This window comes from Pseudochaenichthys georgianus, unplaced genomic scaffold (genome assembly GCF_902827115.2).
Source record: "Pseudochaenichthys georgianus unplaced genomic scaffold, fPseGeo1.2 scaffold_861_arrow_ctg1, whole genome shotgun sequence".
In the NCBI taxonomy this organism is placed as follows: Eukaryota; Metazoa; Chordata; class Actinopteri; order Perciformes; family Channichthyidae; genus Pseudochaenichthys; species Pseudochaenichthys georgianus.
In genome coordinates, this window is record NW_027263403.1 from 17,871 (window position 1) to 32,536 (window position 14,666).

The 14,666-nt window shown below is 46.4% G+C and overlaps 1 protein-coding gene across 1 annotated transcript; it reads right to left on the minus strand.

Annotated features, from left to right (window-relative positions):
* Positions 1-591: 591 nt before the first annotated feature.
* On the minus strand, positions 592-5,149 carry vta1 (vesicle (multivesicular body) trafficking 1; the record flags this gene model as incomplete). Its single annotated transcript, XM_034080070.2, has 3 exons — positions 592-2,282; positions 3,096-3,173; positions 4,904-5,149. Coding segments are annotated over 3 exons (467 nt in total), but the record flags the coding sequence as incomplete, so codon positions are not given.
* Between the last annotated feature and the right edge of the window lie 9,517 nt (positions 5,150-14,666).

Here is a 14,666-nt window from a genome sequence, read left to right on the forward strand (position 1 = left end):
GTACCTACAGTATAGCTTCGGTAGCTACAGTAGCTACAGTACCTACAGTATAGCTTCGGTAGCTACAGTAGCTACATTAGCTACAGTAGCTACAGTATAACTTCGGTAGCTACAGTAGCTACATTAGCTACAGTACCTACAGTATAGCTTCGGTAGCTACAGTAACTATACATTGTGAAAGTAAAAGACTAAATAACTACACAACATTTATAGCCTAGCCTATAGTGTAGTAAACATCACTTGCCAACAGGGGACAAGCCCTGAACCATGAAAATAACTTAATTTATCTGTTAGTTTTTTCTTTCTTCTTGAAGCAGCCATTTTGTAAAGCTTGTAAAATTGCCTAAGTCACAAGACAATGTGACTTAAGCCATTATCTTTTTTAAATATATTGCCTAAGTCACACTCTTGACATAGGCCATTATACTATCAGGGTAGGAACAGCACTTTCCTTTCAATAAGGATGGAGGCAATTTGACCAGAGGTGGCCAGCATCAAGAAGAGATGATTTAGGCAAACAAAACATTTCCTCCAAAATATGACTTGGGCCATTAGTTTAGTTGGTGACGATGTATCAGACATGTTACCGTGAACATCTCAAACCATTTTATTCAAATAAATCAACAGAGGTTCTGGGTTTAAAGTCCACCAGAACAAAGAAAAGATCATCGAACACACAGAGACGGATGGAAACACTTCAAAATAAAATACTTCAGAGCAAAACAGAAAGCAGTGAGAGGACGTCTCCAGCAGCAGATCCTTTCACGGTTCATTTGTGTTTTTTCGGGAGCATTTTATCTGGGAAAACATGACTGCTGTTGTGATTGGTCTAGCACTTAGAGATGTCCCGCCCCTAAACCATCAATCACTACAGAAGGTTGGTGCGCCAGCCAATAGGAGGAGAGACGTTTTACAGATAAGAGAAGACTTTTTAAAATCTGAATATTAACGATTTAAACTTTTTACAGTTGACGTTTTTCTTTCATCGCCCGTCAGTTTTCTCGGAGTCACAGTGAGTTTTAAAGCGGATCAGCGAAGCATCCTTTGACAGAATCAGGTCACAAAACGAATACAGAAGAGGATTAGGGCGACACGGGAAAAGGTTTTTGAGATCTGAACGAAAGGGATTTTTTGGGGGGGAATTCTGTGGAAATTGAAAATCCTGACTTTTCTCAAGATTTAGATTTTTTTTATCTAAGAATTCAGACTTTACTCAAAACGTTGACTTTAATTTCAGAATTCTGACTTTACTCAAAATGTTTACTTTAATTTCACAGAATTCTGACTTTACTCAAAATGTTTACTTTAATTTCAGAATTCTGACTTTACTCAAAATGTTTACTTTAATTTCACAGAATTCTGACTTTACTCAAAATGTTTACTTTAATTTCACAGAATTCTGACTTTACTCAAAATGTTTACTTTAATTTCACAGAATTCTGACTTTACTCAAAATGTTTACTTTAATTTCAGAATTCTGACTTTACTCAAAATGTTTACTTTAATTTCACAGAATTCTGACTTTACTCAAAATGTTTACTTTAATTTCAGAATTCTGACTTTACTCAAAATGTTTACTTTAATTTCACAGAATTCTGACTTTACTCAAAATGTTTACTTTAATTTCAGAATTCTGATTTTTACGTCAAAATTCTGACTTTTCTCAAAATTCAGACTTTACTCAAAATGTTTACTTATATTTTAGAATAAAAAATAATGTTTGGGTTAGAAATGAAATGTATTTTTGCGCGGCGCTGATCCTCTGCCGTAAAAAGGCTGACTCAAAAGAGAGTTTGGAAAATGTTAATCAAAAGTCATCACTATCAGAGGAGCACAATGTGTGTTAGGAGTGTCAACATTTGATCAACTTTTCTTTGTTGTCTTATTCGACTCGAGCTCGTTTGAATTTGTTTTATGTCGTTTTATAAACACATTTCTGTTGCTATGTCTCATTGTTTTAATTTTCTTTTTTGAATAAAGGACATTAAATCATATCAGTTGTAGCTGATATGTTTTATAGAAACTCGTGCATGTTGATATCAGCAAAAAGGAGCGTTGCATGTTTTATGTTAATGAAGCGTTGCTCTTCAAACTGTAGTGAGGAAGAGGAGGAGGAGGAAGAGGAGGAGGAGGAAGGCTTCACTCGTGTCCGGTGGTGAGAAGTCGCAGAGCTTGTTGCAGGTTAGTCACGGCTGTGCTCACGTCCTCGTACTGAAGAGCGCTGCCAGCGTATTTACACAACTTCTGCGCCTTGGTGAAGTCGTCAGCGGTGAGATGCACTCCTGGAGGGAGAGAGGAGACAGGGTTAGGGTCTGCAGAGTTACGCCCAGTAGAGGAGGCCGCTCCTCGGGCACCGAGGGGCGGAGGCCGACGGAACCAAGCTGACCAAACACTGACTCAGGCTCTGTTCTCCTCGGGGGAACAGCAGACATTGAAGTTCGGGCGGACCCGAATCACTTGAAGAACTCACGCTGAGTGTAATGTTTGTTTACATTGCAGAATATGGCATTGGTTCTGAGTTCATGAAAAAAACCTGAAATGCTCGTACGCTTTTCCCTGATCTGGGAAAACAGAATTAGATTTTTTTAAGAATTTGACTTTTTTGTAACATTTGTCATATTTTGACTTTTTTTTTAAGAATTTCACTTTTTCACAATTTTTTCTTAAACTGTGATTTTTTTCACAATTTCACTTTTTTTAAATGTATTTTGACTTTTTTCTTAAACTGACTTTTTTCTCATATTTGGACTTTTCTTTTATTGCATTTTTTCCCATAGTTTAATTCTTCTCAGAATTTGACTTTATTTCTCATAGTTTAATATTTGCCTGCCTCTTATTTTACTTTCTTGACTTTTTTTTAAAAGAAATTACAACAAATTGTCATAGTTTAATATTTCTTCAGAATTAGAATAGAATTTAACTTTTTTTTCATAATATGTCATTTTTCTCATTTCACTTTTCTTAAAACGTGATTTTTCACGTGAAAATCACAGGAAAATAAAAACTTAAAAATAGTAAGCCTGCATGTGTGTTGTGTGTGTGTGCGTGTGTGTGTGCGTGTGTGTGTGTGTGTGTGTGTGTGTGTGTGTGCTCACCCTCTTGCTGACCCTGCATCAGTCTGGGGTCCACAGGGAGGGGAACTGATCTGGGAATAGGCACTGGTTTAGCGGCTTCTGTTGGGACAAAAAAAACACCTTACATTTAAAATATATTAGGGCTGTCAAACGATTAAAATGTTTAATCAGATTAATCACAGCTTAAAAATTAATTAATCAGATTAATCACCATTCGAACTATGTCCAAAATATGCCATTTCTTTATGTATATTGTTCGGAATGGAAAGATAAATGAAAGAAGGCGGATATATCCATTTAACACAGTATCTATGTTTATTATAACATTTGTCTGCATGTCAAAATGAAAGACAGCCCACACACCTATCAATCATCAAACCGTGGGGTCTTAATTCATTACGTGGTGATTTCTATCAACGGGGAGTACTTCAGGAAAGTCGACAGAGGGGGGGGGGCTAGTGGAGTACTTCAGGAAAGTCGACAGAGGGGGGGGGCTAGTGGAGTACTTCAGGGAAGTGGACAGAGGGGGGGGCTAGTGGAGTACTTCGTGACCACAGAGTGTGAACGTTGTGATCAGCTGTTTTAGCGCAGTTCTCCAGTGAGGGGGGAGTCTCCCTCCGCAGCCGGGTGGCGTAGTTTTGCCACAGTTCCGTTGTACAGACCGACGTTAACAGCAGCCTGTCTGTGCACACGGAGACCGACTCTGTCGTCCGGTGATCTAACCGCCTTCTGGAAAAGCTTCACAAGTACGTCGGTACGCAAATGCGCTTTGTGGCACAAGTGACGGTACGCATTTCAGATTACGCACATACCCTGCGTACCAGTTATGTGCACCCCTGTACCAGAGCCATATTATTACTATTATATGGCTCTGCCCTGTACTACAGCAAAAGTATTCTCCGTCGGGACTTCCTGCAACAACACCACGCCGTTATCAAAGATGTTCTATTGAGAAGACGATCACTACGTGACAAAAGTTTTCAAAACCGTGGCTGCTGAAATCAATCTTACTAACTGCTGTCTGTGCAATTTACTCCGCGAGTTGGCAGACTTTAGTTTGCTTACTTTAACATCATTGTTCATGGTGGGGCTAAGCCATGTCTTGGTATGGGTGTAGCCTACCCCAGCCATACCCTGGCGCTGCCACTGGTGGCACGTATGGGGCGGGCCATTCTGCACATGCGTTAAATGCGTTAAATATTTTAACGCAATTAATTCAAAAAATTAATTACCGCCGTTAACGCGATAATTTTGACAGCACTAAAATATATATTAAAAACGATATAATTTGGAAAAAATACTTTGGATGATTATTTCAGACGGACAGATTTTTTTTTAAAGAAATCTGACTTTTTTTTCTCAGTTTTTTTTATTTCACTTTATTTTCAAATTTGACTTTTCTCTCGAAATTATGACTTTTCTTTTCAGAATTTGACTTACATAATACATTTTACTTCTATAGCACTTTTCTTGAACCCGAAGACGCTTGAACACACAGCCTCTCACCGAGGCGGGGGGCAGCTCTAGGGGGGAATTCTTTTCTCGTAGTTTAATATTTGCTCAGAATTAGATATTTTGAAATTGACTTTTTTCTAAAAATGTTGACTTTTTATTTTGACTTTCTTTTGTGGACATTTTTTGAGTTTTTTTTCTCACAGTTTAATATTTTTTCATAAATCTACTTTATTTCATAATTTGACTTTTTTAATATGAGACTTTTTCTTTTGTTTAATATTTTTTCTGAACTTTTCTTTTTCGAATTTGACTCTGATCTCGAAATGTTGACTTTTTTTTCAGAATTTGACTTCGACTTCCTTCCTGTCTCTCACCTGAGGCGGGGGGCATCTCTGCGGGGGTGTTGGCTGGAGCGTGGGCCCCCGGTGGGATATGGGTGTTGTTGTAGTTCGGGTTGGGGGGGCCTGATGGAGCAGATCCTGGACCACCCGGAGAGAAGCCGATCCCAGGGGCTGGACCTTGGTTCTGGTCCTGGTTCTGGTCCTGGTCAAAGGACCCTGAAGATGGGCCCCCCCTGAAGGAAGCCCCATGATCGGAGAACCCTCCAGCTCCATACTCATCTACCAGAGAGTGGAGAGGAGATGAATACACACGTTATTATTATTATTATATTAATACTGGCTGCTCCCAGTCCATCCGTTACTGTAACAGGAATCTGTTCAAAGAACCGTGCAAAACATTATTTTAAAACTGTAATCTCCCGCTACAGACAGACATGTTAACTCCGCTGACCTGCCCTCGACCACACTTTCTACAACCTGCCCTCGACCACACTTTCTACAACCTGCCCTCGACCACACTTTCTACAACCTGCCCTCGACCACACTTTCTACAACCTGCCCTCGACCACACTTTCTACAACCTGCCCTCGACCACACTTTCTACAACCTGCCCTCGACCACACTTTCTACAACCTGCCCTCGACCACACTTTCTACATGTTACTCTCATTTGATAGATACTGCTGCTACTCATCTCCCTGAATGAGACCTTCTGTAAATAGTGATAATGCCGTAAACGTCTCCTCGAATAAAAGGGATTCTGATTCTGATGACTGCAGCTGGTCGATTCTTTAAAATGCAAAGTAATACGAGTGCCGAGGTGTTTGGAGGACATCGAAGCGGCTAAAGTCATGGAGTTTGTCCGACAGCATTGACTTCTTATAAAGGTGTCGGTGAAAGAAGCCGGGCGTAGAAGTGAAACGTTTCTGCTGATGAGTTTAAAGCGTTCGGCCTCGCCTGGCTTCATCACAGAAAGATGGGAGAATACCAAATGAAGTAAAACGATCAGAATGAGATTGAAAGAGCGTGAATCACAATCACAGATATGCAGTTTGAGAGGAAAGAGGAATCGGAAGACGTCTCGGATATCGGATCAGCGAGATCATTACACCGCTGCGTTTCAGAAGCAACAGCTCTGGATCAGAACTTTGGAAAAGTGCAGAACTTTTACATCTAAATGAACGGTACGTTAAAGCTGAGCAGGATGCTGATGAAGCGCCTCACTGCCGGGGAAAGATCTCGCAGCATGTTGGAGCGCTGCGGTCGGACTGGGTTAGGGTCTGACTGGGTTAGGGTCGGACTGGGTTAGGGTCGGACTGGGTTAGGGTCGGACTGGGTTAGGGTCTGACCGGGTTAGGGTCTGACCGGGTTAGGGTCTGACTGGGTTAGGGTCCGACTGGGTTAGGGTCTGACCGGGTTAGGGTCTGACTGGGTTAGGGTCTGACTGGGTTAGGGTCTGACCGGGTTAGGGTCTGACTGGGTTAGGGTCTGACCGGGTTAGGGTCGGACCGGGTTAGGGTCTGACCGGGTTAGGGTCTGACTGGGTTAGGGTCTGACTGGGTTAGGGTCTGACTGGGTTAGGGTCCGACTGGGTTAGGGTCTGACTGGGTTAGGGTCTGACTGGGTTAGGGTCTGACTGGGTTAGGGTCTGACCGGGTTAGGGTCTGACTGGGTTAGGGTCGGACTGGGTTAGGGTCTGACTGGGTTAGGGTCTGATTGGGTTAGGGTCGGACCGGGTTAGGGTCGGACCGGGTTAGGGTCCGACTGGGTTAGGGTCTGACTGGGTTAGGGTCGGACTGGGTTAGGGTCGGACAGGGTTAGGGTCTGACCGGGTTAGGGTCTGACCGGGTTAGGGTCTGACTGGGTTAGGGTCGGACTGGGTTAGGGTCTGACCGGGTTAGGGTCTGACTGGGTTAGGGTCGGACCGGGTTAGGGTCTGACCGGGTTAGGGTCTGACCGGGTTAGGGTCTGACTGGGTTAGGGTCGGACTGGGTTAGGGTCTGACTGGGTTAGGGTCTGACTGGGTTAGGGTCTGACTGGGTTAGGGTCTGACTGGGTTAAGGTCTGACCGGGGTTAGGGTCTGACTGGGTTAGGGTCTGACTGGGTTAGGGTCGGACCGGGTTAGGGTCTGACCGGGTTAGGGTCTGACCGGGTTAGGGTCTGACTGGGTTAGGGTCGGACTGGGTTAGGGTCTGACTGGGTTAGGGTCTGACTGGGTTAGGGTCTGACTGGGTTAGGGTCTGACTGGGTTAAGGTCTGACCGGGGTTAGGGTCTGACTGGGTTAGGGTCTGACTGGGTTAGGGTCTGACTGGGTTAGGGTCTGACTGGGTTAGGGTCTGACCGGGTTAGGGTCTGACTGGGTTAGGGTCTGACTGGGTTAGGGTCTGACTGGGTTAGGGTCTGACTGGGTTAGGGTCTGACTGGGTTAAGGTCTGACCGGGTTAGGGTCTGACTGGGTTAGGGTCTGACTGGGTTAGGGTCTGACCGGGTTAGGGTCTGACTGGGTTAGGGTCGGACTGGGTTAGGGTCTGACCGGGTTAGGGTCTGACTGGGTTAGGGTCGGACTGGGTTAGGGTCTGACCGGGTTAGGGTCTGACTGGGTTAGGGTCGGACTGGGTTAGGGTCTGACCGGGTTAGGGTCTGACCGGGTTAGGGTCTGACCGGGTTAGGGTCGGACTGGGTTAGGGTCTGACCGGGTTAGGGTCTGACTGGGTTAGGGTCGGACTGGGTTAGGGTCTGACCGGGGTTAGGGTCTGACTGGGTTAGGGTCGGACTGGGTTAGGGTCTGACCGGGTTAGGGTCTGACTGGGTTAGGGTCTGACTGGGTTAGGGTCTGACTGGGTTAGGGTCGGACTGGGTTAGGGTCTGACTGGGTTAGGGTCTGACTGGGTTAGGGTCGGACTGGGTTAGGGTCTGACTGGGTTAGGGTCTGACTGGGTTAGGGTCTGACTGGGTTAGGGTCGGACCGGGTTAGGGTCTGACCGGGTTAGGGTCGGACTGGGTTAGGGTCTGACCGGGTTAGGGTCTGACCGGGTTAAGGTCTGACCGGGTTAGGGTCTGACCGGGTTAGGGTCTGACTGGGTTAGGGTCTGACTGGGTTAGGGTCTGACCGGGTTAGGGTCTGACTGGGTTAAGGTCTGACCGGGTTAGGGTCTGACCGGGTTAGGGTCTGACTGGGTTAGGGTCTGACTGGGTTAGGGTCGGACTGGGTTAGGGTCTGACTGGGTTAGGGTCGGACCGGGTTAGGGTCTGACCGGGTTAGGGTCTGACCGGGTTAGGGTCTGACTGGGTTAGGGTCTGACCGGGTTAGGGTCTGACTGGGTTAGGGTCGGACCGGGTTAGGGTCTGACTGGGTTAGGGTCTGACTGGGTTAGGGTCTGACCGGGTTAGGGTCTGACCGGGTTAGGGTCTGACCGGGTTAGGGTCTGACCGGGTTAGGGTCTGACCGGGTTAGGGTCTGACCGGGTTAGGGTCTGATTGGGTTAGGGTCTGACTGGGTTAGGGTCTGACCGGGTTAGGGTCTGATTGGGTTAGGGTCTGACTGGGTTAGGGTCTGACTGGGTTAGGGTCGGACTGGGTTAGGGTCTGACTGGGTTAGGGTCTGACCGGGTTAGGGTCTGACCGGGTTAGGGTCTGATTGGGTTAGGGTCTGACTGGGTTAGGGTCTGACCGGGTTAGGGTCTGACCGGGTTAGGGTCTGATTGGGTTAGGGTCTGACTGGGTTAGGGTCTGACCGGGTTAGGGTCTGATTGGGTTAGGGTCTGATTGGGTTAGGGTCTGATTGGGTTAGGGTCTGACTGGGTTAGGGTCTGACTGGGTTAGGGTCTGACTGGGTTAGGGTCTGATTGGGTTAGGGTCTGACTGGGTTAGGGTCTGACGGGTTAGGGTCTGACTGGGTTAGGGTCTGACCGGGTTAGGGTCTGATTGGGTTAGGGTCCGACTGGGTTAGGGTCTGACTGGGTTAGGGTCTATAGTACTATAGTAACGCAGTGTAGGCAGAGCCGTGACGTCCTCTTCAATGAGAGCCCCAGAAAAACAACACAGCCGTTAGCACTCAGAGCTCACAGCTCCTCATATCTGGACGGTCGGAGCATATATAACGTTAGCTTAGCTGATCTCCATTCAGAAAACACACATCTTAAAAGCTGTTTCTCTGCCGTCTGTCTGCAGACTCAAAGCATTAACTCATGGTCTTTACTAACCGGTATCAGTGTGTTGTTACTTCGGCATCATTTAGAAACCATTACAATTACATCACGGTCAGATATGTTCATCTCGTTGTAGTTGTAGCCCCTTGCCAGCGATTCTCTCTCTAGTTTAGCATGCTCAGCCCGACTCAGCCGGGTTGTTCCTGGCTCTAGAACCACGATTTAGTCGGGCCAGAAAAAAGGTGAAAAAGTAGCCCCGGGCCAAAACTAGGCCAAGTGGAAGCGCAACCCGAAACGGGCCCCGCTCGGCACGCTTAAAGCGAGCTCCCCGCTGCCGTGGAAACGCGCCATAAGTAATAACTGCAGAAGCCCCGGCCGTGTGCAGCAGAAAGCAGCTGCTCTGTTCACAGGAACAGGGTGAGGTAGTTCTGGTCCTCTGAACCCGATCCTCACGCTGAAGTCTGCAGAGCCACACCTCTGATATTTGCTCAGATTAAAGAGTTCTGGCAGGTTCTGCAGACAGCGCTGCATTCGACACCGTGTTAACACCGGCCTCCGTCATTACTGCCTCGCAGGCGTTCAGAGGAGACCCGACACCTCGCGAACATCCCATTACTCCGTTACGACTCTGTTTGTGCAGCTTCACGTTCTCTCCGGAGCCACGTCTGGAAACATTAGGATTCTGCTGACATGTTGGAGACGGTATTAAATAATACAGGGAGACGGGTTATATTACATTACTGTCAAAGTGATTAGTTTAAAGTGTGGATGCGCTTAGCGGAAAGTACATGTATTCAAGTATTTGAACATAATTGTACTTTATTTGGGTATTCATGCTCTTTCTAACCCATTTAAGGCAACTGGTTTGATTCCAGTGAATATTTGAAACCGTTATTATTTTCTGGTTGATCATTATCGCGTCTCTTGGTTTTCACAGACCCATACGAGGGATATGAAATCATTGAAACCAAGTGAACATGTGAGGAGAATAGTGGGTCCACGAATGGGTGTTTCCAAATTTAAGTATTTAAAATGCAGCCCCTATATTTGCATTTGGAGTGCGGTCGTCTTTCAACCAGAAGATTGTGTGTTCGATGCCCGTGCAGCCAACATGTCGATGTGTCCTTGGGCTGGATACTTAACCCTGAGTTGCTCCCGATGGCCAACGGTGTGTGAATGTTAGGTCCCTAGCAAGTGGTACTGCTCTCTATGAATGGGTGAATGACCATGTAGTCTGTAAAGCGCTTTGAGGGGTCGTAAAGACTGGATAAAGCGCTATATAAGTACAGTCCATTTACATGTATGATATTTGGTGGTACATTTTAAAACGCGAGGAACGACAACAAAAGTCAATTGGACCGAGTTCGTGAACCAAACAGGAAGTCAGACATTTCTTTATTCTGCGTTTTGACCATTTCAGGGTTGTGTGTTTGAACGAACACCTCAAACAGTTTCCATCTGATCGACTTCAAATGTGTCCCGTGCAATCTGAAGACATTGAGGGTGAATCCTTATGAAAAGCTTTACCATGCGTCCTTGCGTTTGTTGGTCTAAGCCCCAGCATTAAAGTGCTGTGGGCCGTTTGGAGCCGCTTCCTGCCCTGAAGGAGCAGCCTTGTTTACAGCAGATGATTCAAAGCAACTGTTCTGCTGCTGCACGGGACAATTAGGGGCCGCGCATCTGGCCAAAGGGCATTCTGGATAATGGAAAGAGCACGGCTCTGAAGAGCCGTGCTCTTTCAGAGCGTCCGGAGACAGCTGCCATGTGCAGGGAGGGTTAGCTGGAAAACATTACAGATGTAGTAAAGATTGCACGTTTTCTATGACCCGCGTTTAGCTTTCGTTTTGTTGTGACATGCTACAGGTTTATACCGTGGATTGTGTACCTTTTTGATTTGATTTTATGGTTGTGTTTGCCTTTATAAGCTGCGCTGTCCCTTGCTGTAACTATTATTACAACTATTACTATCACCACCCGCTAAGCTAAAGGCGGCTAATGTTGGGCTATAGAGGAACTACAGCACGGTCACATGACCTCACGTCACCACCGCTAAGCTAAAGGAGGCTAATGTTGGGCTATAAAGGAACTACAGCACGGTCACATGACTTCACGTCACCACCGCTAAGCTAAAGGAGGCTAATGTTGGGATATAAAGGAGCTACACGCACGGTCACATGACTTCACGTCTCCACGCTAAGCTAAAGGAGGCTAATGTTGGGCTATAAAGGAACTACAACACGGTCACATGACTTCACGTCTCCACCGCTAAGCTAAAGGCGGCTAATGTTGGGCTATAAAAGAACTACAGCACGGTCACATGACTTCACGTCACCACCGCTAAGCTAAAGGAGGCTAATGTTGGACTATAAAGGAACTACAACACGGTCACATGACTTCACGTCACCACCGCTAAGCTAAAGAGGCCAATGTTGGGCTATAAAGGAACTACAGCAACGGTCACATGACTTCACCTCCGCTAAGCTAAAGGAGGCTAATGTTGGGCTATAAAGGAACTACAGCACGGTCACATGACTTCACGTCACCACCGCTAAGCTAAAGGAGGCTAATGTTGGGCTATAAAGGAACTACAGCACGGTCACATGACTTCACGTCACCACCGCTAAGCTAAAGGAGGCTAATGTTGGGCTATAAAGGAACTACAGCACGGTTCACATGACTTCACGTCACCACCGCTAAGCTAAAGGAGGCTAATGTTGGGCTATAAAGGAACTACAGCACGGTCATCATGACTTCACGTCCACCACCGCTAAGCTAAAGGTGGCTAATGTTGGGCTATAAAGGAACTACAGCACGGTCACATGACTTCACGTCACCACCGCTAAGCTAAAGGTGGCTAATGTTGGGCTATAGAGGAACTACAGCACGGTCACATGACTTCACGTCACCACCGCTAAGCTAAAGGTGGCTAATGTTGGGCTATAAAGGAACTACAGCACGGTCACATGACTTCACGTCACCACCGCTAAGCTAAAGGAGGCTAATGTTGGGCTATAAAGGAACTACAGCACGGTCACATGACTTCACGTCACCACCGCTAAGCTAAAGGAGGCTAATGTTGGGCTATAAAGGAACTACAGCACGGTCACATGACTTCACGTCACCACCGCTAAGCTAAAGGTGGCTAATGTTGGGCTATAAAGGAACTACAGCACGGTCACATGACTTCACGTCACCACCGCTAAGCTAAAGGCGGCTAATGTTGGGCTATAAAGGAACTACAGCACGGTCACATGACTTCACGTCACCACCGCTAAGCTAAAGGTGGCTAATGTTGGGCTATAAAGGAACTACAGCACGGTCACATGACTTCACGTCACCACCGCTAAGCTAAAGGAGGCTAATGTTGGGCTATAAAGGAACTACAGCACGGTCACATGACTTCACATACCACCGCTAAGCTAAAGGTGGCTAATGTTGGGCTATAGAGGAACTACAGCACGGTCACATGACTTCACGTCACCACCGCTAAGCTAAAGGAGGCTAATGTTGGGCTATAAAGGAACTACAGCACGGTCACATGACTTCACGTCACCACCGCTAAGCTAAAGGAGGCTAATGTTGGGCTATAAAGGAACTACAGCACGGTCACATGACTTCACGTCACCACCGCTAAGCTAAAGGTGGCTAAAGTTGGGCTATAACGGAACTACAGCACGGTCACATGACTTTCACGTCACCACCGCTAAGCTAAAGGAGGCTAATGTTGAGCTATAACGGAACTACAGCACGGTCACATGACTTCACGTCACCACCGCTAAGCTAAAGGAGGCTAATGTTGAGCTATAACGGAACTACAGCACGGTCACATGACTTCACGTCACCACCGCTAAGCTAAAGGTGGCTAATGTTGGGCTATAAAGGAACTACAGCACGGTCACATGACTTCACGTCACCACCGCTAAGCTAAAGGAGGCTAATGTTGGGCTATAAGGAACTACAGCACGGTCACATGACTTCACGTCACCACCGCTAAGCTAAAGGAGGCTAATGTTGGGCTATAAAGGAACTACAGCACGGTCACATGACTTCACGTCACCACCGCTAAGCTAAAGGTGGCTAATGTTGGGCTATAAAGGAACTACCAGCACGGTCACATGACTTCACGTCACCACCGCTAAGCTAAAGGAGGCTAATGTTGGGCTATAAAGGAACTACAGCACGGTCACATGACTTCACGTCACCACCGCTAAGCTAAAGGAGGCTAATGTTGGGCTATAAAGGAACTACAGCACGGTCACATGACTTCACGTCACCACCGCTAAGCTAAAGGTGGCTAATGTTGGGCTATAAAGGAACTACAGCACGGTCACATGACTTCACGTCACCACCGCTAAGCTAAAGGTGGCTAATGTTGGGCGTGATGACATTTAGTCGTCTAATTTTAACACTTGTTAGTTACCTCTGTTTTTAAATCCACCAGTGGGGTATTTACTGACATATTTTATGTCGTAGAACAAAACAGTAAAATCTCTTCCGCTTGTGTTAAAACTACACACCTTATTTCAGGCTAGCAACCAAACAACATTCGGAAACCATCGCCCTCCAGACACAGGAAGTGACGAAACGCTGAGTCATGTCAGGGTTTGGAGGATTCCTGTTTTGCACTTCTCAACAATATTTAAAAAAGTCTCGCAAAAAAGTAAAATCACTCGACTTCGACTGTTTCTTACATCACAGTGACTAGATTCTGAGTCTCTTGTTCCCTCTCTCTTTTCCGCACTCTCACATTCTTCATGCGTCTCCACGGGTTCGCTCTGAAATGTTGGCGAAGTCGTTCACTTTGTTTCCCTCGACCGGGCCAATTCTTTATGTTTTTACTGCTCAGCATTGGAAGAACTTTTCTCTCTCCGTCCCCTCCCCAAAAGCTCCATCCATTCCTTTCCTCTCGCTCCACCCTCATATGGAAAGTCAGACAATGCCTTTCTGTAAGTACCGCTGCGGTGTGTGTGTGTGTGTGTGTGTGTGTGTTGTGGGTGTGTGTGTGTGTGTGTGTGTGTGTGCTAAGCATCTCCTCACAGCACTGCAGAGGTCTGTGCAACTTACAGATGTGAAGATGGACGTTTCTGACAAGTAGAAGCAGTCTGATTATGAAGAGGCCCTCCCTTCTCTCTCGTAACATTTCCAGAACGGCATGTTTTTATTTGATTGCATTTACGTGTTTAAAATGAAATGTGTCTTTAGGGCGACTTCCAAAATCTGACACACACACACACACACACACACACCACACACACACACACACACACACACACACACACACACACACACACACACACACACACACACACACACACACACCACACACACACACCACACACACACACACACACACACACACAACACACACAACACACACACACACACACAACCACACACACAACACACACACACACACACACACCACCACACACACACACACACACAGGGTGGATGATATCAGCGTATCATGATGTCATCAGTGACACAGATGCAACCCTGGGAGTTAAAGATATAAGTGTGTGTAAGCAAACAGTGGTGTGAGAGAAAAAAATAAAACAGCGAGTGTTGAGGAACACACGTGCATGAACGTGTGTGAGTGTGTGTGTGTGTGTGTGTGTGTGTGGTGTGGTGTGTGTGTGAGTGTGTG